Source organism: Nerophis ophidion, linkage group LG24 (assembly GCF_033978795.1).
Source record: "Nerophis ophidion isolate RoL-2023_Sa linkage group LG24, RoL_Noph_v1.0, whole genome shotgun sequence".
Classification (NCBI taxonomy): domain Eukaryota; kingdom Metazoa; phylum Chordata; class Actinopteri; order Syngnathiformes; family Syngnathidae; genus Nerophis; species Nerophis ophidion.
The window spans coordinates 24,442,395-24,467,258 of record NC_084634.1 but is presented as its reverse complement, the minus strand read 5'-3'; the positions used below and the strand labels follow the sequence as shown (position 1 = coordinate 24,467,258).

Sequence of the window (24,864 nt, the reverse complement as noted above, 5' to 3'; positions counted from 1 at the left end):
ACACCGCGACACCTGTCCATCAGTAATAACAGTCCCCAATAGCCTGGACCAATTCAAATTGTCATTTGTTTTTTTTTATGTTTAATTTGCATTGCCTCACACGATGAACACTACATATATTTCTATATGACGCCGGATAACACTCCAGGAGCCGTCACATTTTTGCGCTCGCTATACTTATCCACCATCCGCCGTGTTGCTGTAAGGAGGAAAAGCGGAACGACACACATTGCGGAAATTACATTATTCTCCGTGTGTCTGCTAAAAAGAAATATATTCCACAACCCCAAAAATATATTTTTCAAAGCCTGCAGGGATGAGCAAAGACAATTCCGGGAAAAGTGGGCGATGCAATATTTCTCTGTCGAGCACAGGGGCACCCCGACGTGTCTTATTTGAACAGAGAAAGTTGCGGTGCACAAGGGATACAATTTGAAACGTCATAATACAACTAGACATGCTAAGGAGTATGCTATCTTCTTTTGCGGCCCAGCCTCCCCCAGACTCTGCATCCAGTGGGTCACAGGTAAAGTGAGTTTGAAACCCCTGATTTAAGGCAACACTGCTTAATTCCTGGAAGCCAAGTCGCCGCATGCGCACCAGCGCCATATCGCTTGGTTAAACATGGCGCAAAGCAACTACACGAACCTTGCTCAAGTATATTTTTCCTTGGAGTAAACGAAGCCAATCACTTCCTTTCACTTTTTATTCCCCTCGCTTCACTTCCGCACCGCAGAGTCTGGGCGTGCGTTTAAGAGCGCATTACTGTTCAATGCCGAAGAGTGTGGACAATATTGCGACAGACGCATTTGTCCAACACTAATAGTAAACAGCGGAGGAGAAAAATATTTGATGTTGCTTTCACTTTCTCAACACAGTGTCCTTCACTAACCTGCTGTGACTGAGAAATAATGACGTGAGTAAACCAGCAGCAGGCGACCTGTGGGGAACGTTCCTACAACTTGTTTATAAAGTGTTTAGTTTGTTTACTGGGATGGTTGCTCATCCTTTAATTAACTACTAACTTTGTTAGTGTTGTAATAAAATCAATACTAGCTAAAATGTTTTGTCATCTCATCAAATTGAATGCAAGCTGTGTTGGGAAAGAACAGAGCTTGTTAATTTGACTTTATTTTATTAAACAAACTGCTTTTTGTTTTATATTGATAGAAAAATGTAAACACCATGTTTTTTTTTTTATTTCTTGTGGAGTTTTCATTACAAAGTTATTACTTAAAAAACACTCATGTGACATAGCATTTTGTTAATTTTTTATAGTGTATTATAAATTCTTATAAGAAAATTTATGCCCAATATCTTAATAGATTTCTCTCGATGTAGCATGTACATGTACATACATTTAGTACATTTCAATGTACACAAAATGTACATTACTTATCAAAATGTAAAAATAGAGAGAAAGGCATTATGTAATGGAAAAAAAGCTGACACATTGTTACTATTATTGAACAAAAATACAAATATTTCTCTTTAAATAAATGAATAACATTTATCTATAGCCTTTTTTTTTAGACTTTACAAATTATGTCACGTTCACACCCCAACCCAACACTGTTTTACCCAACATAATGAATGATAGTGATTATCATTTTAGCCATAATTGTGCAGCTCTACATATAAGACTAGATCTCATACATGAACACTTTTATCTATATGGACAAAAAGTGCAGCTACGTCTTATGGCCATCAGGTGCCATCTTGCAAATTGTTTACATTTGTTTTAAATGTTTAGTCCTTATATCCATAAAGTACAATCTTGCACAATTTTCACATTTATTTTTTAAAAAAGGTTTTATTATTTTGTTTCTTACATTATACTTCACACTTGTGTTGCTTTCATATGCACATTAAATTGTATTTACAATAATGTTTCTTCAACAAAGGAAATAATTTTAAATTTGTTTTAAAAAAAAAAAACTTGGTTAAAATATTTCAGTATACAGTAAGTACTTTTTGAAAATGTTAAGCACATTTAAAAGTACCGCGACAATAACAACCGTGATAATTTTGGTCACAATTACCGCGATAAGAACATTTCATACCGTGACATCCCTAACATTCATCCTGCGCTGTTGCCATTTTTAATACAAATTAGCGTATAAATAAAACTCATATCTGCTTGTAAACTCGCTATGAAAGCGCTAAACACCACAACAAAGAAGGTGGTGGAGAAGAAGCAGTCTAAGAAGAGGCACGTCAAAAAGACTGCACATCCTAAAGAGACGGTCGGAAAGCAGTTTGAAGATGTTCTGTAAAACAATATATACAAAATTTGGACCAAAGAACCACTATTTTAATGTAGAAAAAATCTTATATATGACCCCTTTAATGTAAGTGTGACATCAATATTCTTTATAATCGGACTGTAAAACCGAGCATAGAGAAGCAAGAGGCTTAGGTACTCCAATATGCAAGCAGAAGTGGGGTTGCTCGAGGTAGCAGAAGCATGTCTCTTTAATGTTTAACCAGCGGAAGCTTTTTTTTTTTTTACACTTTACAACAGACATTGCATTTGTAATACAGGAAGCCAACATTTGTGTTTTTTGTCAGATGCAAAAACTGTTGTTTTACTGCTTGAATGAAATTAAATGAATGAATTAATGTGTTTGCCAATATGGAGGATTATATATCTGAGCTGAAATATTTCCTTGAACTGGACTTTGAAGGGTAATTGCACTTTTCTGCAATTTTTCCTGTCGTTTACAATCATTATGAGAGACAGGACGATGGATTTTTTTTTTTAATGTATTGTAATTATTATATAAATTACATTAAAGTTTGCTTACAATGGAGCCTATAAAGCCCTTAAAAACATCCAAATACCGCCATTGAGATTTTATATACATGACGTAAGTATATATGTAATGTAGTAACGGGCACATTTGTAATAACATTTAATATTCTCGTATTTTGATAATTTTAAGCATACCTGGCGCATTAATTTAAAAAATGCATCACATTTACTTTTTTTTTCTTCATCACTGATTATTACTCACTGAAGACTTTATGAGAGACAACAAACATAATAAAACATCACTTACTGTACAAAATCTGCTGTCATTAGGATACCGACTGCTGGGATGTTCATATATTCCCATTTAGGTGAAGAATGACTCATAATACTCAAGAAGAAGCTGGGTTTGGGGGGAACCAAATGTCTTTTTGTGTCTTTCTCGCCATTTCCAGGTCCTAAATGGCTGTCAAAGTGTACCAACTTGTTGGATTACCCTCTCAAACTTTGTCTGTCCCGGTGAGATGCATGATTTATTATCTACAATACTTACAGGGAGCAAGGAAGCAGCAAAGCAGCAGACCACTCGATGATATTTCAGTAAACATACAGAGACAGGGAAGTGATCACAGCGCTGCTATAAATAGTTTGTCTGTGTTAGTGCTTATAATAACAATATCACTAATACTTAATTAATATTCAAGTCACAAAATGTAAATGGAGTAATAATGGCAGTTTTTGAATGGTTATTTATTGGACTTTATGGGTGAAATAGAGGAGCTCCCTTTGGCTCTGCTACGTTTATTTAATATTAACAATGCATTAAAAAAAAAATCCATCCGTCGTCATGTCTTTCATAATGATTGTGCATGATAGGCAAAATTCCAAAAATAAAGTGCAGTTCCCCTTTAAGACAAAGTCAAAGTATAGATAGTGCTGCTTCAGATACAAATACAGAAACACTCCAAATGTTTTATAAAACCAAATGGGACCAAAAAGTATTTGATAACGACTTTTTTAAATTCTTTTTGGTCCCATTCATCATATCATGTTATCATTATAATAACATGTTTATCCTTTTGTGTTATTTCAATGTGTAACCTGTATTCAGTTCAGTTCAGTTAAGTTTCAGTTTATTTCCAACATGCTTACGAAACAATGTAGTGCATCCTTAACAATAATTTGAGCATTTTAATTTAAGTTAAACATCACCTGGTGTAAAGGTCACTGTGCTACAATATTTACAGGACCCTCCATCTCAATACAGTAATCTCTCGTTTAGGCTTCTATGTGCTGAAACCACTTGGTAAATTGGTCTGCCAAATGTTGGTTAACTCGATCGTCCTGGCAAAGTTAGCGTCGCTCACGTCAAATGCTCACTAATGTGAGATTTGTATATAATGAGACAGAAGTGGAAGATGAAGTGCATCAACAGATTTACTTTCCACTCAAAATGAAAAACAGCCACATAAACAATGGCACCATGGGCATAGGAAATAGAAGTTCCTGTTAAACCAGAAATGGAATATCTTGCTATCTATAATGATCACCACAACATAATAATTAGTAATAAAACAAACACTGTACTGTAATATATAAACACATGTATAAGACTTGATTTAGGCCAAAAATACGTCAAATTTGCTTTTAAAAAAACTGTGGGAGTCATTGAAATGTTATTAGTTATAACATTTGTAGCCTATAATCATGGTCACCAAAATAATTAAGAAATGATGAAATATTGAAAAATGTCATTGTGTAATGAATATATAAAATATAAGTTTAATTTCTTGACCTATACCACTGACACAAGAGCTTTTTAAAGATATTCAAAAGTATTGTAATGCACCTTAATAATTTAGTTGTCCTTTCAGATTGAGTATTCTTTAGACATGTTTTAATACTATGAATTAATAGCAGCTAGTAGTTTGTGAGTTCAAACCCCGGCCGAGTCATACCAAAGACTATAAAAATGGGACTCATTCCTTCCCTGCTTGGCACTCAGCATCAAGGGTTGGAATTGGGGGTTAAATCACCAAAAATTATTCCCGGGCGTGGCACCGCTGCTGCCCACTGCTCCCTCACCTCCCAGGGGGTGATCAAGGGTGATGGGTCAAATGCAGAGAATAATTTCGCCATACCAAGAGTGTGTGTGACAATCATTGGTACTTTAACTTTATTAATATAGTCTAGTTATTGGCGTTTATGTTGTCATTGGTGCCATTATGGATGTTTGTTGCTACTCAAATTTACCAATGTTAATATATTGACCATATTAATATGCATAGTCCTCTGAATAGTTGTAATCTATGTTTGTACCTCATCTGCAGATATTGTCAATATTACCATACCAACCTGAATATACGACATGTAGGATGCCATAATTCTTAGCTACTTTTTAGCTATTTGATAAATTAGCATCATACATTCTTGTTTGCCCTCTTGCCTAATCTTGGAGACACTTTTTTGAATGGATCTCTGTATTGTGGTTGCCTATTAAGTCGCTAGTGTGAATTACTGTCAGAAAATCTCTAAGCACTTAAATTCAGAATCAGAATAGTTCTTATTGCCATTGTTTGAGAACGGGTTCACAAACTAGGAATTTTTCTTGGTGCAATCGTGCAACCTAAAAGACATATAAGACAGAATAGGTAATAAGACGAGCTGTAAGTGAGCTATCAGATCTTGTTATTGTTCATATGGCTGATGGCCGAGAGGATAAAACTGTTCAGGTGGTGGGAGGTGTGGGTCTGGATGGACCGTAGTCACCTGCCTGAGGGGAAAGGGGACAATAGTTTGTGACCAGGGTAAGAAGAATCAGCTGTGATGCGACCCACACGCCTCTAGGTCCTGGAGAGATGGGAGCTAGCAGCCAATCACCTTCTCAGCAGCCGTTATTATTAGTAACTCTTACCGATCGAGATATTTTACACCCTTTTGTCGTTTTTCATTGAATTTCCGCCGGTGTGCATCTTGACATATGTGTCAGTCATTTTTAATCTTCCTATCTCAATAAACGGACTCTCTGCCTCTGAAGTGACAGCAGTGATTTGATATGTTGCAGACAGAGGAAAGATGAGCTGGAGCAGCGAATGTCGTCTTTACAAGAGAGCAGAAGAGAACTAATGGTGCAGCTGGAGGGATTGATGAAGCTTCTAAAGGTGACACACACAAATTCAGAGTGGCATTTTGTCTAATCGACACAAAAGATGGCAACGTGTCCCTTATTCTTTATATCTCACCTTACTTTCACTTCTCCTTTCTTCATTGAGAGTCGGGCCTGCTCTAGCGCTGTTTGTATCTGACCTCTTTTCTTTCCATGCTCCTTTCTTCCTTTGTTTCTACCTGCCCGCGCTCTGACCCTGTAGGATGAGGAACAGCGACAGGCAGTAAGTTAAACCCACCTCTTTTGAAGGCCTGAATCATTTGAATTTACAATAGGAGGCAGAACTAAGTATAAGTTTGTTTTATAGCAATGCATTTTACAATGAATTCTTTAAATCAGGGGTGTCCAAAGTGCGGCCTGCAACATATTTTAAAGACAAAATTAATACATCCCGGACTAAAACATTACGCACAAAACTATGAAAACATCTTCTAAGCCTGATTACCCACAAAAATGGGACCTGAAAACCATAATGGCTGACGACCCGTACGTGTTGCTGGTCTTTAATGATTTTCGTACATCCATGTGTACAAATTGCTACGTTACGTTACATTTTCAAGTGTGCCAAAGCCCTCAAGACCGGTTAAGTTGGCGGTGTATAAAAATAATTTAATAATAACTAATAAATCAAGGGGGTTGTATTAGGCCATACTTGCCAACCCTCCTGGATTTTCTGGGAGACTCCCGAAATTCAGCGCCTCTCCCGGGACAAATTTTCTCCCGAAAATCTCCTGAAATTCAGGCGGCGCTGGAGGCCACGCCCCCTCCAGCTCCATGCGGACCCGAGTGACGTGTCGACAGCCTTTTTTCGGTCCGCTTTCCCACAATATAAACAGAGTGCCTGCCCAATGACGTTATAACTATAGAATGATCGAGTGCGAGTTCTTGGTTTCTTATATGGGTTTATTGTTAAGCAGTCTCATTTACGTCCTCCCAGCGCAGGCAACAACACACAACAACAGTAATCACGTTTTCGTCTACGGTAAAGGAGTTTGTCTGCCGTAAACAGCAATGTTGTGACACTCTTAAACACGACAATACTGCCATCTACCGTGCATGCATACAGTATGTGACAATAACAACTATGTACGGCTTTTAGAGCAGTGGTTCTCAAACTTTTTTCAGAGATGTAACCGCTGTGAACATTTTTTTAATTCAAGTACCCCCTAATAAGAACAAAGCATTTTTGGTTGGAAAAAAAAAAAGATGAAGTAAAATACAGCACTATGTCATCAGTTTCTGATTTATTAAATTGTATAACGGTGCAAAATATTGCTCATTTGTAGTGGTCTTTCTTGAACTATTGTAGCTGAGATAGGCACCAGCGCCCCCCGCGACCCCAAGGGGAATAAGCGGTAGGAAATGGATGGATGGATAGCTGTAAATATACTCCTCCCCTCTTAACCACGCCCCCAACCACACCTCGCCCCCCACCTCCCGAAATCGGAGGTCTCAAGGTTGGCAAGTATGTATTAGGCGAGGCTAATTTATTTCAGGGTACAATATGCAAGGGAATTTTAAGTGCTTTGAAGATGTATACAATTACAAAAAGTTGAATAAAAACATAAATATAAATAAAATCATTTTGAAAATAATCATTAATTGTATGCTTTATCTATGATAAAGCACTGTCAAATGATTAAAAAAAAATTTATATTATACACATTTTGGAATTTGGATTAATCATGATTAAAAACAGCTGATAACTCTTGCATAATTAAAATTTGCTTTAGAAAATACACCAATATTGTTAAGTGTAAGACGGGGGAAGGAGACGGCACAACTGCGGAAGTACAAACTCAATGTATTTATTGAGTGATTGATGGATACGTAGGATGTGTATGCTACTATGTGTTTGAATGTAAACTGTGTGCTGGAATTAACATTTAAAGATACCGTAAGGAGTGCTGTCATGCGTGTTGAATGGTGGCGTGCAAATCCAGAGGGGGAAAGTAAAGAAGTCTGGGGTCCAAGCGGGGTCGTAGTGCAGAAGAGGGCGTCCAAAGTCCAGGCAATGTGTCGGTGTATCAGGAGGGCAATCAGGGTTCAGGGGAATATGGCAGCGGCAGCTGAGACAGGTACTGTGGAAGAAAGGAGAGACGAAGGAGATCAAACACAAGGCACGAGGAAAAAAGCACGGGAGAAAAACGCGGCTAGGAAGTCAGAGGCGTGAAGCTTACTGCGAGCAGGGCTACGTTCCGACGAGGAGTAGTCAGTGGCAAGGCTCTTTATCCTGTCGTCTGTAGTCACTCCCAGGTGTTCTGATTGATGATTGCCTCCGGCTGCGGCGGCGAGTAGGCGCGGTCTGCGCAGTGTGCGTGGGGGCGTGTCTGGATGCGCTCACAGTGGAGCTGCTGAGTGCTCCTGCAGAAGAGGGAAAAACAGACGTGCGCCGTAACAAATATTTGTACACAAATACCTGTACAAATGTATTGACAGAATGTCATCCAGGAACGTTTTAAAACGTTTTACTTGAATGCAAGTCATGTATTTGCACAAAACTTGGCAACAGTTTTATCTAAAGTTCTTTCAGGTTGTATTTTGGAGTAAAATTTGCCAGTGAGTACACCAGTCAGTCTACTCACTATTTTTTATACTGATGTATGCATTGAGCTGATCACTGGCCGTAAAGTGGTTAAGGTAAAAAAGCTTGTTAGGGCACTATAAATAGCATGATTACTCAAATTACCGTATTTTTCGGAGTATAAGTCGCTGCGGAGTATAAGTCGCATTTTTGGGGGAAATTTATTTGACAAAACCCAACACCAAGAATAGACATTTGAAAGGCAATTTTAAATAAATAAAGAATAGTGATCAACAGGCTGAATAAGTGTACGTTATATGACTCATAAATAACCAACTGAGAAGGTGCCCGGTATGTTAACGTAACATATTATGGTAAGAGTCATTCTAATAACTATAACATATAGAACATGCTATACGTTTACCAAACAATCTGTCACTCCTAATTGTTAAATCCCATGAAATCTTATACGTCTAGTCCAGGGGTCGGGAACCTTTTTGGCTGAGAGAGCCATGAAAGCCAAATATTTCAAAATGTATTTCCTTGAGGGGCATATAATATTTTTTAACACTGAATACAATTAAATGCGTGCATTTTTAAGTAAGACCAAAATTTTTAGAGTATAATAATTCTCTTTTTCTTTTTAATAACATTGTTATTCTAAAGCCAAGCAATAATAAATATAATATTTCTTACCATTAATGCGACTTCTTGAACAGGTGCGATACAAAACAGATGGTTGGATTAAAATGCACGAGACTGTTTTATAATTTGAACGTTATTTTTAACACTGTGATTACCAGCGGAATTATTCATTACTTATCGTGTTAAGTAATGTCAGCTAAGATTTATCTGAGAACCAGATGCAGTCATCAAAAGAGCCACATCTGGCTCTAGAGCCATAGGTTCCCTACCCCTGGTCTAGTCTCTTACGTGAATAAGCAAAATTATATTATTTGATATTTTACGGTAATGTGTTAATAATTTCACACATAAGTCGCTCCTGAGTATAAGTCGCACCCCTGGCCAAACTATGAAAAAAACTGCGACTTATAGTCCAAAAAATACATTATTAATGCAATATTTTTGTTAATTAATAAAATGAGTTAACTCGTTAATTTTGCCAACCTTACTATAATATAAACCTAAGATGTGGATGTTTTGTCTGGATATTAGCAGAAATTGACCGACATTGTTTTGGTTTTACTAGTATCTCCTATTTAAAAAATATTATCAAATTGGGCCCTGCATACTTTAATTATTCTGTTTGTGGCCCTCGCTGGAAAAGGTTTGGACACTCCTGCTTTGAATAAACACATACAGTATGTGTTCATATATTCAGCATAATATTCCCAAATACATTTCTTTTAGGCGCAGGCAGCTGGTTCTTCCCACGCTTTTCCTTCTCGACCGAGTCCATCACCTGTCCGCTCTATGGGTACCGCGTCACCCCAGATGTATTCGCCCCAAGACTCCCTCGCTGGGGTGGGCGGAGATGTACAGGAGGCTTTCGCCCAAGGTATCACTCACTAGCCTCTTTGTTATGTATACCTGACCAATAGATCCATTAACGAAACGATAAATTGCCATCTCCGCGTATGTTTTTTTTTTTCTTGTTCACTTTCAAATAGGGTGCACGAGGGTTCACTATGTGCATTGTTCTTAACACTTTAGCACGTTTACGCAATACTAGAATTAAATGATTGGTGTGAATCCTCATGTCGGCCATCCACAATCTTTTTTTCAGTGGGCACAACAGGATGCACGGGCAGAGAGCCTCTCTAATCACGACTTGCTTGTAAGAAGCACCGCAGGTTAACAAAAATTAGGAGGAAAAAAGATGATTGCAAAGTCAAATATCCAGTGTGGGAATATGTTGGCTTCAACAGACTGAGCAAGATTGTAGAAGTTTCCCTCTAGTGGGTTCTTTGGACCACCACACACTGCCGGGAGAACCCGGAATTCATGGTATAACACTGTTTTATTTTCACAAATAGCAATAGGCTTCTGCTTTCCAGCACAATGTCTTTTCTTCTTGCGGCCGCTCATCAGCACCTCCAACTCCAACAACGTCCCCCATCCGGCTGCTGCTAATAAAGGCCCCAGTTGATTATTTCCCACCTGGGCTATCTTACTCACTTGTTGCTGTTTTCGAGGCCGGTCCTGGCACAACCCGTTCCGCGGCAGGCCCAAAGGCCACGCCCCCCTCCACAAAGATGAGCCCTTTAACATGGACAAACAAGCAAATATGGCCAAATTGTTGGAAAGTGATTATAACAAAAAACTAAACAAACCACCAGAATCGTTTTTTTTAACAGGGAAAAAACTGTAATTTAAATTGTTCAATGTTTAGTGCAACATTTGCTAAAAGAGATTGAGTAATTTTTTATTTTATTTACTTATGTAGAATGATTAAAAGTTCTTAACATTCCAGGTATAACAGTAAAAAAAAAACCCCTGAGACATCAGGAAAGTCCAAGGCAAATTTATTTTTTAAAGCAGAATTCGTACACAATGCAAATCAAACTTCTTCACAGAAAATTACAAAAAACACAAATAAAAAAATCATAATCATAATTCAAATTACAAATATAAAATATAATCATAAAAAATAACCATCATTCAGATTAAAATCAAAGTGTGTAGATTAAATACTTCCTATTGTCACATGTACAATCTTTAAAAAGTGTTTTCAGTCTGGATTTGAACATTGCCTACGTTAAAGCCCGTCTTACATCTTCTAGAAGAGTATTCCAGATTTTAGGAGCATAAAACCGAAACACAAATAATATTTAAGTTTATTGGGTTTGAAAGAAATCCTTGCATTATTGCCATTATATCTTGTGATCACAGTAGTGCTTAAATTGGTCAAAAAATAATGCTGACAGTAATATCGTTTATCGGCAATAATTTGTTGGATAATATATTGTCCAGCAAAATGTATTATCGGTCCAGGCCTACAGTACTCGCACCATTTTTGTGAGACGTAGCAAATATTCTGGCTTTGCAAAAAAATATAGAATTACTTCCAAAGACATGCACCTGGGGATAAGTTGATTGGCAACACTAAATTGTCCCTAGTGTGTGAATGTGAGTGTGAATGTTGTCTGTCTATCTGTATTGGCCCTGCGATGAGGTGGCGTCTTGTCCAGGGTGTACACCGCCTTCCGCCCGATTGTAGCTGAGATAGGCACCAGCGCCCCCCGCGACCTCAAAAGGGAATAGGCGGTAGAAAATGGATGGATGGATATAGAATTAATAGGATTTTTTTTTCTTTCTTGAATGTCATCAGGCCCCAGAAGAAACCTGAGGAATGACCTCCTTGTGGCAGCCGACTCCATCACCAACACAGTGTCCTCACTGGTCAAAGAGCTTCATTCAGGTACACACACACACACACACACACACACACACACTCACACACATACTCACATGGTGTCTAGTGCTGAGTGTGTAGTGTACAGTTAGCCCTCTAGACAAATGATGTCCAAACAAAACTATTTTCTATGGGCTCCTCCACTTTATTTACAGCATGATACAAGACTGAGGGGAAAAAACTATACAACCTAATGATGTTGACTATGCTTATGTATATAAATGGGTTGTACTTGTATAGCGCTTTTCTACCTTCAAGGTACTCAAAGCGCTTTGACACTACTTCCACATTTACCCATTCACACACACATTCACACACTGATGGAGGGAGCTGCCATGCAAGGCGCCAACCAGCACCCATCAAGAGCAAGGGTGAAGTGTCTTGCTCAGGACACAACGGACGTGACGAGGTTGGTACTAGGTGGGATTTGAACCAGGGCCCCTTGAGTTGCGCACGGCCACTCTCCCACTGTGCCACGCCGTCCCTATGTTACTAACAAATAAAACAATAAAGTGCAAGAGCAATAATGAAAATAATTATGAACCGCCATACTTGTGGGTCACACTGACAACACTGTGTTCCTGCAATTTGCAGTGCACATTCTTAACATAAAGAGGCAGCAGATTAAACCAGCATAACATAGATTTTGTTGACACAAAGATGATGATGTATCCCCATCAAGAATGAAACCATACTTTAATTATTATTTATATTGTATTTATTTGTATGTTATTTGGCTCGCCACTTACAAAATTACAATTATTGAGCTGTAACAAATCTATTGTTACGGCATAAATTCCATTTTTTTTCAATTCCGTTTTTTATACCGATTCTTTGCAATATTTATTGGCGTTTTGCTGTGGCACATATGCAACCAGTGAACAATTGTTTTGTAGTTTTTGTGCAGTCTAACAAATCCACCTGCTTGTTTTTGTGCTTTGAGGTAAAATATAGCAGTGTCCCTAACTGATTATGATATCAGATGTCGGTCCGATATCGGAAAAAAACAAGTATCGGATGATATCGGCTTTAATCTGAAATCTCCGATTTAAGTGCCAGTTAACATCTAGATGTCCTCCAATTAACACACAAGTTTGTTCTTTTTTCGTATTTTAGTGAAATAATTTACTTAAGGTCAACCGGCTCTAGGCTTCCAGGAGCTAGCAGTTACACAACAGCTAAGCACACAATAGCACACAAACTAAACGTACGTATCAAGTGTCATTAACTAAACAATATTGCAGTTTAAAAAGTATCAAAGAGTCATCATAGTTGTAAGGACTGGAAGGCATGGCGCTGCCGGGTTTGTCCCTCCGTGGATGCGTCGAGCAAGAACACAGCAAAGGTAAGATTAAATGAATGTATTTAAATGACAGAACGGAGCTATGAACAAAAACACTTGAGCTAAGCAAAAGGCAAACCAAGGAAGCTAGCGTGTGAGCTAGGAATAATAAACAGAAAAACACTAAACATTGGCACGAAGGCACACAAAAGAGAAAACAAAACATTTAGCATGAGAGCTAAGAATAAGTAATAACTGTAGCATGAAAGCTAGCGATTAATAATGAAACATAGCGGTGGTCACTTGTTGCATATAAGCAAATTTACAAACCCAGAAAGAATAACGAAAAGGGGCGAGCTTAAATAAGGAAGTTGATTAGAAGAAACAGGTGCGCGTAGACAATAAGGGACAGGTGAACTAATGAGCTACCATGGTGACCGACTAAACAGGAAATAAGAGGATCAGACGGAGAGTGAAAACAAAATGGAACAATAAACAATAATATGTAGAGAACAGAAAAGCGGATCTCAACAATAGTTGCATATTACTTACAGATTAAAAGTTAAAAGTTAGAGTACCAATGATTGTCACACACACTAGATGTGGTGAGATTATCCTCTGCATTTGACCCATCACCCTCAGCCCCCGGGAGTTGAGGGGAGCAATGAGCAGCGCCCAGGAATAATTTTTGGTTATTTAAACCCCAATTCCAACTCTTGATGCTGAGTGCCTAGCAGGGAGGCAATGGACCCCATTTTTATAGTCTTTGGTATGACTCGGGCGGACACTCTAACCACGAGGCCACTGAGCAGGTCAGGAAGACTATTAGAAAAAGTATCCAGTAACAAACGTGTCCGCATCATTCAACATGAGTTTCCTTGATGAATTATTCTGGTCACCAGATGTCGTTAAAAATAAATAACTTCCACTTCAAAAGCATAAATCATAAGGTTGGTGTTTCTCATACCTACGTATTACTACTTTTTCTAACATTCCACATTACAAAATATTGAAACTATTCACCATGATTTGTGCTGATATCATACCGGATTATTATCAATTTCTGTCAATACTCAAAGCTTCAATATTGTTTTTTTTTGTCAGAAGTGTAAAAATTGATCGGGAATAATCCACTATATTTATATAGCACATTTAAACAACAAGAACGTTTCCAAAGTGCTGCACAGCTATGTTAAAAACAATATTAAAAAACAATATTATGCTCCACCAATGACTGAATAAAAACAAAAAATAAATAAATATAAAACCAATATAAAAACAATATGAAAATAAATATGATTAAAACAATTTTAAAGGGTAAAATCAATTAAAACAGTAAAATAGAAATCAAATTGTATAAAAAACACAGAGGACAACAGAGGACAGAGGACCACACAACTCACGTAGTGTTAAAAGCCAAAGAATAAAAGTGGGTCTTAAGACGAGACTTAAAACACTCCACTGTGGAAGCAGTTTGAACATGGAGGGGCAGAGTGTTCCAGAGCTTAGGGCTGATCACAGAGAAGGCCATGTCTCCCCTGGTTTTAAGACTGGTCTTGGGCACCACGAGCTGGAACTGGCTCTCTGACCTCAGAGCGCGCGCAGGAGTGTAAATTTGGATGAGGTCCGAGATATACTGAGGTGCCAGTCCACGTAAAGATTTAAAAACAAACAGCAATGTTTTAAAATCAATTCTAAAATGAACAGAGAGCCAGTGCAAACTCTGAAGAATTGGGGTTATATGCTGGCGTTTCCTGGCCCCTGTTACAAGTCGTGCTGCCGCGTTCTGGACTAACTGCAACCGGAAGAGAGCTTTTTGGCTAATGCCAGCGTAAAGTGCATTGCAGTAGTCCAGGCGACTTGAAATAAAAGCATGCACGACTTGTTCAAAAAGGTTAAAAGTTAAAAACGTTTTAACCTTTACTAAAAGACGAAGGTGATAAAAACACGATTTTAAAATGCCATTGACTTGTTTGTCAAGTTTAAAATCGCTGTCTGTAGTGGAACCAAGGCTGGTAAATACATTAGTTTTTTAATTCGTATATACCCGTTAAGTATGGGGATATTTTATTGCTGTCATATTCATGCAGCTAACATTGAACCTTTTTCTGACCAGACGATGGCCGTGAGGAAGAGGAGAGGTTGCTAAACGGCAAGGACAGAGGTAATTTTAATCTATTTATTATTTAATGAAGATTATTTACTGCTGTTCATTTTAGAAAACCCTGTGTGCGGCATTATTATTATAGATTCATACACATTTAACATTAATTTAACAAGCATGTGAGGTGTACTTTAATTAACAGACTCTACAATAGCTCACTGTCTCCTTTGTGCATGGCTCACCATGTGCCTCGTTAACTCTCCTCGCCCCTTACTGCAGCTTGCTTCATTAACGTTCTTTCTTTTATATCCGGTACTTCACTACGTGCCGGCTGCCGCAGAGGCAAAGCGTGCAGTCCCGCTTCCTGGTCTGCCCCCGGGTTCAGACTGAATATCATTAAGATCGCCAACCTGCAGGGTTAACCCTTTGACACACAGACAGGAGGTCCACTGCAGTATATCACACACCGTTAGATTTAAAGATGTAAAGGAACTGCATGCACCTGCAGCGTCTGCTTCTTGTTAAACTTCTCAGTAGCAACTTGCTTTATTTCTCATTAAAACATTTTTTCTTTTAACAGGTTAAATTGGACCACGGGATGGAAAAAAATCAGTAAGTATTGTCATATCAGTGCCTTTTGGAAGAGAAACACATTTATTAGCGATGTCCTATCAATCACTGACCTATCTACAATCAATAAAATGAATTGTTGTATTGATTTGATTATTTATCTGAAACAACTAAGCATGATATTGTAGAGCAGATATTAATCAGTCGCCTCCAGACAATTGATATTTCATTGTAGTGACAGTATTAGTACCAAATTCAGTACATTTACAGGCACTGACCAAATTTGGCAAACAAGCACTCAGACTTAGAACTGACTCAGTCGGACTTCCTCTAGGTACTGCTGCAATTTTCCATGCCAACACATTAAAAAGAAGGTGCCCAAAAGGACAGTAGATGCTAACATTCTTTAAAAAGTGAGGGAATAAAATCGTAACACACATTTAAAAAATCCACAATAATAAAAAAAAATCTCATTTCAGTAGGCCTTTAAAGGCCTACTGAAATGAGATTTTCTTATCTAAACGGGGATAGCAGGTCCATTCTATGTGTCGTACTTGATCATTTCGCGATATCGCCGTATTTTTGCTGAAAGGATTTAGTAGAGAACATCCACGATAAAGTTCGCAACTTTTGGTCGCTAATAAAAAAGCCTTGCCTTTACCGGAAGTAGCAGATGATGACGTCACCGGTGGGAGGGTTCCTCACATCCTCACATTGTTTATAATGGGAGCCTCCAGCTGCAAGCGCTATTCAGACCGAGAAAACGACAATTTCCCCATTAATTTCAATCAATCAATCAATGTTTACAAGATTCGTGGCTGAGGATATTGATAGCGTAGGACTAGAAAAAAAAATTAAGTTAAAAAAAAAAAGGTGATTGCATTGGTAGCGATTCAGATGTTTTTAGACACATTTACTAGGATAATTCTGGGAAATACCTTATCTATCTATTGCGTTGCTAGTGTTTTAGTGAGTTAAATAGTACCTGATAGTCGGAGGGGTGTGTCCACGGGTGTGTTGACGCCAGTGTCTGAGGAAAGTCACGGCAGCTGCATGAACGACACAAGCTCAGCAGATCTACGGTAAGAGGCGACTTTTTACCACAATTTTCTCACCGAAAACTGCCGGTTGACAAGTGGTCGGGAACCATGTTCGCTTGACCGCTCTGATCCATAGTAAAGCTTCACCTCCGGGAATTTTGAACAAGGAATCACCGTGTGTTTGTGCGGCTAAAGGCTAAAGCTTCCCACCTCCATCTTTCTACTTTGACTTCTCCAATATTAATTGAACATATTGCAAAAGATTCAGCAACACAGATGTCCAGAATACTGTTTAATTGCCTGATGAAAAGAGACAACTTTTAGCTGCAAGTGGTGCTGCGCTAGTATGTCCCCTCTAACTCGAGACGTCATGCGCACGCGTCATCATACGCGTCATCATTCCGCGACGTTTTCAACAAGAAACTCAACGGGAAATTAAAAATTGTAATTTAGTAAACTAAAAAGGCCGTATTGGCATGTGTTGCAATGTTAATATTTCATCATTGATATATAAACTATCAGACTGCGTGGTTGGTAGTAGTGGGTTTCAGTAGGCCTTTAAGTATCAAATTCAAATTTCACTGTAAAAGCGAATATTGTCATCGAGCATTATCATCATCAACTATGTCTGACCGAGTTTCGCTCTCCTCGTACAGCTTGATGTCATCCCGGCCAAGGAGGAGCTAAACGGTGACAGAAGAGACTTCCTGATGAGCACAAGTGCCAATCAACCAATCACAATGCTGGACACCAAAAGGGCCTTCTGGTCCTCTACTGATGTATAGCTCTGAATCAGTGTTTGTCTTTGTCACGGTCATTTTGCTTTTTTCCAGCAGAAGAATCTGGAGCCTACTGATTTGTGCCGTGGCGCATGTGTGTGTGTGTGTGTGTGTGTGTGTTTCTTTTTTAAGGCATGCGGCGGTTCAAGTAAGTAAGAGGATGTGCGTGAAGAGGAGGGGTTGTCGGGATGTAGTTGAGGTGGGAAGAGAAGGTCAAGAGATGAGTTAAGTTTCAGCACTGTGTGCTTTGTATTTATTTTTGCTTTTAATTGATGGTATGTGCCATGTGAGAGTTCGTATGTAAGCGAGTGAGGTCAGATCCTGCTGAGACATGAATCTTTAGTGGGACACTTGCTGCTGTATCCAAGCGCGATTGTCCTGGTCCACGTGTGAATAACTCTACAGGTGCTCATATTATAGCAGCTCATGCTGCCTGCTTTGGTACTGAGGAGGTCAGACTAGTGTGCGTGTGTGTGTGTGTGTGTGTGTGTGTGTGTGTGTGTGTGTGTGTGTGTGTGTGTGTGTGTGTGTGTGTGTGTGTGGTGCTAAACATATATTATTAAGATATTGTATGCAACAGCAAAGTGGGAGGAGACATTTGTACTACATTACCACTCTGTAGCTTTGGATGAAGCAGGCTTTTTCCTCAAGTGTGACACAGCGGACCTCCCTGATTACCCGGAAAATTACTATTGTGGAATATTCTTTTTCTCACTGTGAGAAATAAAAATGACTTCATTTTGCGTTGTCATACGTAACGTTAGAACAGCAGGTTGAAAATATGTTTTTATTTTATTTTTCTCATGCCGCTGCCCCTCCCTTTAATTCTTTTGGTGCCTCCCACTTGAAAGAAAACTATCTTTAAAAGAAAATCCGGGCTGTACTATTGCCGTATTGACCCAAATATAAGTCACAATGATATATGATATATTAATGAATATAGTTGAATATTAAATTATTTATTAGCAGACAAAATTGCCAAGTGTTCAATATACATAGAGCCTCACACTTTGAAAAGTCACGCTTTAGAAAAAAATCGGGGCTGCATTATAGTATTGATGCAAATGTTAGTCAAAATACAATTAATGAATATTAAAATATTTATTTTAAGACACAATGTACTTTTTAAAAACAAGGCAGAAGTTGTATCTATCTTTGGCATTGTAACATTACAGTTTGAACAGTAACACTGAATATTTGAATAAGTGATTATTTGGCATACCACTAAATGGAGCCTGCGTAACACTAGGGCAGGGGTCGGAAAACTTTTTGGCTTAGAGAGCCGCGAAAGCCAAATATTTAAAAATGTATTTCCGTGGGAGCCATTTAATATTTTTTTAATACTGAATACAACTAAATGCGTGCATTTAAGTAAGTCTCTTACTGTTTTTAATAAAACTGTTATTCTGAAGCTAACCAATAATACATAAAATACTTCTTACCATTATTTCAACTTCTAGAGCTGCATGCTTTTGCTGATGGCTTTGTAGTCTCGTTGATATTTGGTTATTTTTAACACTGAGATTACCAGCCGAATTATTCATTACTTATCATGTTAAGCAATGTCAGTTAAGATTTGTGGGGGTGGTATAGCTCGGTTGGTAGAGTGGCCGTGCCAGCAACTTAAGGGTTGCAGGTTCGATTACTGCTTCCGCCATTTTAGTCACTGCCGTTGTGTCCTTGGGCAAGACACTTTACCCACCTGCTCCCAGTGCCACCCACACTGGTTTAAATGTAACTTAAATATTGGGTTTCACTATGTAAAGCGCTTTGAGTCACCAGAGAAAAGCGCTATATAAATATAATTCACTTCACTTCATCTGAGCCAGATGCAGTCATCAGAAGAGCCACATCTGGCTCTAGAGCAGTGGTTCTTAACCTTGTTGGAGGTACCGAACCCCAACAGTTTCATATGTGCATTCCCCGAACCCCTGTTTAGTGAAAAATAAAATGTTTTTGTTTTTTTTCAAGTTCAAGAAAAAGTCATATTTTTTTTACTGGTGCACAAAATGAACCGTGCATGAACATCACCTTGTCCAAAGAACAAAACCAACACAGTATATGAACTCACAACAAATTACACACCTTACCATGAATTGATTGACCTGGACCCCGACTTAAAGAAGTTGAATTTAGTGGTCAATTGTACGGAATATGTAGTGTACTGTGTAAACTGTACTGTTTCATATAATGTATTCTCTTCCTTTTCAATCTGCTAGTAAAAGTTTCAATCAATCAATCAATCAATCAATCACAAAACCTGCAAATCAGATGGAAAATTAGAGGGAATATTGTTTGGGGGTATCCATAATACGCTGATAGGGAGAAGTTTTTATTTACACAATAAGTCTGATGTGTCTTTACCTCCGTGGCGGAGACTCTGCCGAACCCCTGAGGCCAACTCACCGAACCCCTAGGGTTCGATCGAACCCAGGTTAAGAACCACTGCTCTAGAGCCATATGTTCCCTACCCCTGCACCACTGCGCTACGGTATTTAAAACCATTCGGGTCAAGTTCATATAGTTTAAACTTAAACGTTCTCAACGTTTTCATTTTATCACTTAATCTATTTCAGAGAGGCCAAAATGACTCCTCACACTTTGCTACTCTTTTGCCTTTTTCATTTCAAGCTTTCTGAACCCTGCAGTGGATTATGGAAATGGGTTTTGCTGCCTACTTTAAGCTATTAAAAAAAAAAAAAAACACAGCAGCCCACCATGCTGTGTGTGCGTGTGTGCGCAAGCATTAAACCAAAGAAACCAGCTTGTACAAGCTCAGTATTTTAAAGAAACATTTTCGATTTTTAGTAAGACATTAAAGATGGCCCTGTTTATGATGCCTCAGGTTTACATAGAACAGGACGGTCATTAAATGTGCTTATTCATGTTTCCCCTGCTACCTTACTTGAAACTGTAAACAACGCTGAACCTGTGTGCGAGTGATGTGTTGGGTCTGCAATAAATGATATTTATCATCAAACTGGGCTCTCACTTATACAGTACATAAGCGCACACAAGAGTTATCACACCTGTTTAGCAAATAGTTAATCTAGGTTTTCCACCATGTTCTTTGATTTGTTGTCATCATTGTGAATAATATTTTTCCATGGGCTTTTTCCATGTAGAGGTCGTGTGTGTATGTGTGTGTGTAAGGTATAGGGTCCTGAACTATAGGCTGAATGGAGCTCATTGTTGTTGTCTGTGACCTCACTGACTGCCATAAATAAGGCATCACCTCCTATATACTCAGTCAGGTTACGACCCTGTCCGCTGTTCGGCCACATCCTGTCTAGCTAATAAATCAATAATGTTGGTTTAAAAATGATTTTAACATTTGGTTGGTAGTTACTTCTAATATTACAAAATACGTGATTAAGACTGGTGCTGCAATGAACAGCAACACTTAACACCAGTGGTTCTCAACCTTTTTTCAGTGATGTACCCCCTGTGAATATTTTTTTTAATTCAATTACCCCCTAATCAGAGGAAAACATTTTTGGTTGAAAAAAAGAGATAAAGCAGGCACTTTGTCATCAGTTTCTGATTTATTAAATTGTATAACGGTGCAAAATATTGCTCATTTGTAGTGGTCTTTCTTGAACTATTTGGAAAAAAAGATATAAAAATAACTAAAAACTTGTTGAAAAATAAACAAGTGATTCAATTATAAATAAAGATTTCTACACAGAAGTAATCATCAACTTAAAGTTCCTTCGTTGGGGATTGTAATAGAGATCCATTTGGATTCGTGAACTTAATTCTAAACATTTCTTCAAAAAAAAGAAATCTTTAACATCAATATTTATGGAACATGTCCACAAAAAATCTAGCTGTCAACACTGAATATTGCATTGTTGCAGTTCTTTTCACAGTTTATGAACTTAAATTCATATTTTGGTGAAGTATTATTCAATAAATATATTTATTAATGATTTTTGAACCGTTGCTATTTTTAGAATATATTTTTAAAAAAATCTCACGTACCCCCTGGCATACCTTCAAGTACCCCCATTTGAAAACCACTGCTTTACACTGTCAAAAAGGAAATGTATTAGTAGTGAAATTCAACAAATTAAGAACTCTTTTTTTTTTTTTTCAAAATATTTTAATTTTAATGTGCGCTTAACATTTAGTCTCAAAGGTTTATTTTCCATTTGGCTACTGCTTACACAAAGAAAAATATAGACATGTCTTATTAAGCAACATCATTCCATGTTGGCAATATTCTAATTTTAAAGGACTTTTTGTAAACTTAATCACTTGCAATGTCTTGAAAACATCTACCTTGTGAGCTTAGGTTTTATGGGCTCACTTTTATCTTGGCTCTGAATACTGTCATCTTTGTTGCTCGATTTACACATACTGTAGCCATTATCAAGAGTTTATAGTGTAGTTTATTTCATGTAGTTAAATTAAGTATTTAACGTAGTTAATGTCATGTAGTTATTGTAGTGTAGTTACTTCCACCGTTGGGACTAACGCATTACAAATTAACGCGTTACTGTAGCACCGTTATTTTCGGCGGTAACTGGTAGTCCAATGCGTTATTTTTTTTTTACATTCAGTAACTCAGTTACAGAGGTGGGTAGAGTAGCCAGAAATTGTACTCAAGTAAGAGTACTGTTACTTTAGAGATGTATTACTCAAAAGAAAGGAGTAGTCACCCAAATATTTGAGTAAAAGTAAAAAGTATGTTGTGAAAAAACTACTCAAGTACTGAGTAACTGATGAGTAACCTGTTCGTTTAATGATTACGGCAACAAATAATGCACAAAAACATAAAAATAGCAATGAACAAATTCAGAGCCAGGAATATCTCTTAAGCAATTAAAACAATATTATAAATTAAATAATAATACTTTATAATAAAAAAAAAAATTAAGGCAAATTGAGCCACAATAACTTAACAGCACCATAGGCTCAGTAGGCATTTATTAATTGATTGATTGATTGATTGAAACTTTTATTAGTAGATTGCACAGTACAGTACATATTCCGTACAATTGAACACTAAATGGTAACACCCCAATAAGTTTTTCAACGTTAATCAATTACTTAATAAATGATCAAGTCGAGGTGATCTACCTCATATATACATATACATACACACACACACATATATATATATATATATATACACATATACATATATATATATATATATATATATATATATACACACACGGGTTTCACGGTGGCAGAGAGGTTAGTGCGTCTGCCTCACAATACGAAGTTCCTGCAGTCCTGGGTTCAAATCCAGGCTCGGGATCTTCCTGTGTGGAGTTTGCATGTTCTCCCTGTGAATGCGTGGGTTCCCTCCGGGTACTCCGGCTTCCTCCCACCTCCAAAGACATGCACCTGGGGATAGGTTGATTGGCAACACTAAATTGGCCCTAGTGTGTGAATGTTGTCTGTCTATCTGTGTTGGCCCTGCGATGAGGTGGCAACTTGTCCAGGGTGTACCCCGCCTTCCGCCCGATTGTAGCTGAGATAGGCGCCAGCGCCCCCCACGAGCCCAAAAGGGAATAAGCGGTAGAAAATGGATGGATGGATATATATACACACATACCTTTATATATACAGTATATAATTTATATTTATTTTGCCGTTTTTTTCACATGTTAAAGGTGTTTTAATGAATACACATGCATGTTTAACATATAGATTCCTATCTTTAATGAAGACAAGAATATAAGTTGGTGTATTACCTGATTCTGATGACTTGTATTGATTGGAATCAGACAGTATAGTGCTGATAACGTCCCGGTTTTCAAATGGAGGAGAAAAAAAGTTCCTCTTTTCTGTCTGATACCACATGAAAGTCGTTGGTTTTTGGCATCTTATTTGTCCAGCTTCCATATTCGTTTTTATACTCTTTACAAGAAATAAATTGGCGGCAAACTCCGTAGCTTGCTAGTTTCTCGCTGGCTTTCGGAGACTCTTATTTTGTTAGCGGAGGCGCGATGGAGTGGCGCTTTTATTGTGAAGACAGGAACTGTGCGATCGGTCTTTAGGCATTTGATGGGAAGAACGGTTGAAATAAAAAGTGTTGTTTTTTTTTCCTTTACACTTTTGATTGATTGAAACTTTTATTGGTAGATTGCACAGTACAGTACAGTTGACCACTAAATGGTAACACCCCAATAAGTTTTTCAACATGTCGGGTTCTACGTGTGATGGTCACGTGACCACCTGGCTCTGTTTGATTGGCCCAACGTCAGCAGTGACTGCATGTGATTGGTGAAACACAAGAATGCGTAGTTCCTACTTTGAATGCGTGTCTGATAAAATCAAAACAAACAAAGCGTGCATTAACAGAGCGATAAAAAAAAAAAAAAGTAGCGAGTAGCGACCTGATTGCAGATAAATGGAGCGGAGTAAAAGTAGCGTTTCTTCTCTATAAATATACTCAAGTAAAAGTAAAAGTATGTTGCATAAAAACTACTCTTAGAAGTACAATTTATCCCAAAAGTTACTCAAGTAGATGTAACGGAGTAAATGTAGCGCGTTACTACCCACCTCTGCTCAGTTACAGTTACTACATGATGTGTTACTGCGCTATTTCACGTTATTTTTTATGTAGTATCGGCTAGAAACAGAAGCTCTGAGTGTGTTTTATTGGAGAGCTGCAGTGTCGTACTTCTGAATCTTCCTGTGTCAAAAGCGGGAGAAGAGAAGGTGTGTGTGTGTGTGTGTGTGTGTGTGGTGGAGGGGGCGCGTCTGTGTTGACTAACAACAAGACATCATCGCAGAGCCGAAGTCGAGTTTCTTAATAGGGAGATATTCTCACTACTTTTCTTTTGTCGAACCCAAAGAAACACGAAAAAACTCAACCCAATGGGATGACAATGAGAAACCTTGGAGGGGACCGCAGATGTGGGACCCCTCAGCCCCCCACCCTTGGGCGACCGGTGCAATGGACATCGAGTGGATCTAGCATAATATTGTGAGAATCCAGTCCATAGTGGATCTAACATAATAGTGAGAGTCCAGTCCATAGTCTAGAGATGCAGAGTAACCATGTTATACTCTTTAATATCAATAGGTGGCAGCAGGTAGCTAATTGCTTTGTAGATGTCGGGAACATGGTTTGTGTTGATCACAATATGCAGACGACAGCGGGAGGCAGAGCACAGGTAAAAAGGTATCTTAACGCTTAAACCAAAAATAAACATTAGGCGAGTGCCGATAATAAAAGGCTATGAGGCTTCTAGAAGGCTATGCAAAATTAAACCAAAACTGATCTGGCTATAAAGTAAACAAAAACAGAA

At 38.1% G+C, this 24,864-nt stretch overlaps 1 protein-coding gene across 7 annotated transcripts in view; it reads left to right on the top strand.

Annotated features, from left to right (window-relative positions):
- The window catches only part of LOC133542169 (dystrobrevin beta-like), a 66,694-nt gene extending 46,121 nt beyond the window's left edge, over positions 1-20,573 (top strand). For 5 of the 7 annotated variants that reach the window (XM_061886052.1, XM_061886050.1, XM_061886049.1 and 2 more), the window contains 7 exons: positions 5,817-5,913; positions 6,121-6,141; positions 9,814-9,961; positions 11,735-11,824; positions 15,217-15,264; positions 15,785-15,816; positions 17,471-20,573. In XM_061886052.1, the coding sequence (XP_061742036.1) occupies positions 5,817-5,913; positions 6,121-6,141; positions 9,814-9,961; positions 11,735-11,824; positions 15,217-15,264; positions 15,785-15,789 (409 nt within the window). In that variant the 3' untranslated portion in view covers positions 15,790-15,816; positions 17,471-20,573. The remainder of the gene's footprint in view (positions 1-5,816; positions 5,914-6,120; positions 6,142-9,813; positions 9,962-11,734; positions 11,825-15,216; positions 15,265-15,784; positions 15,817-17,470) is intronic. The other 2 variants (XM_061886053.1, XR_009804081.1) reach the window with 2 other exon arrangements.
- The last annotated feature ends 4,291 nt before the right edge of the window (positions 20,574-24,864 follow it).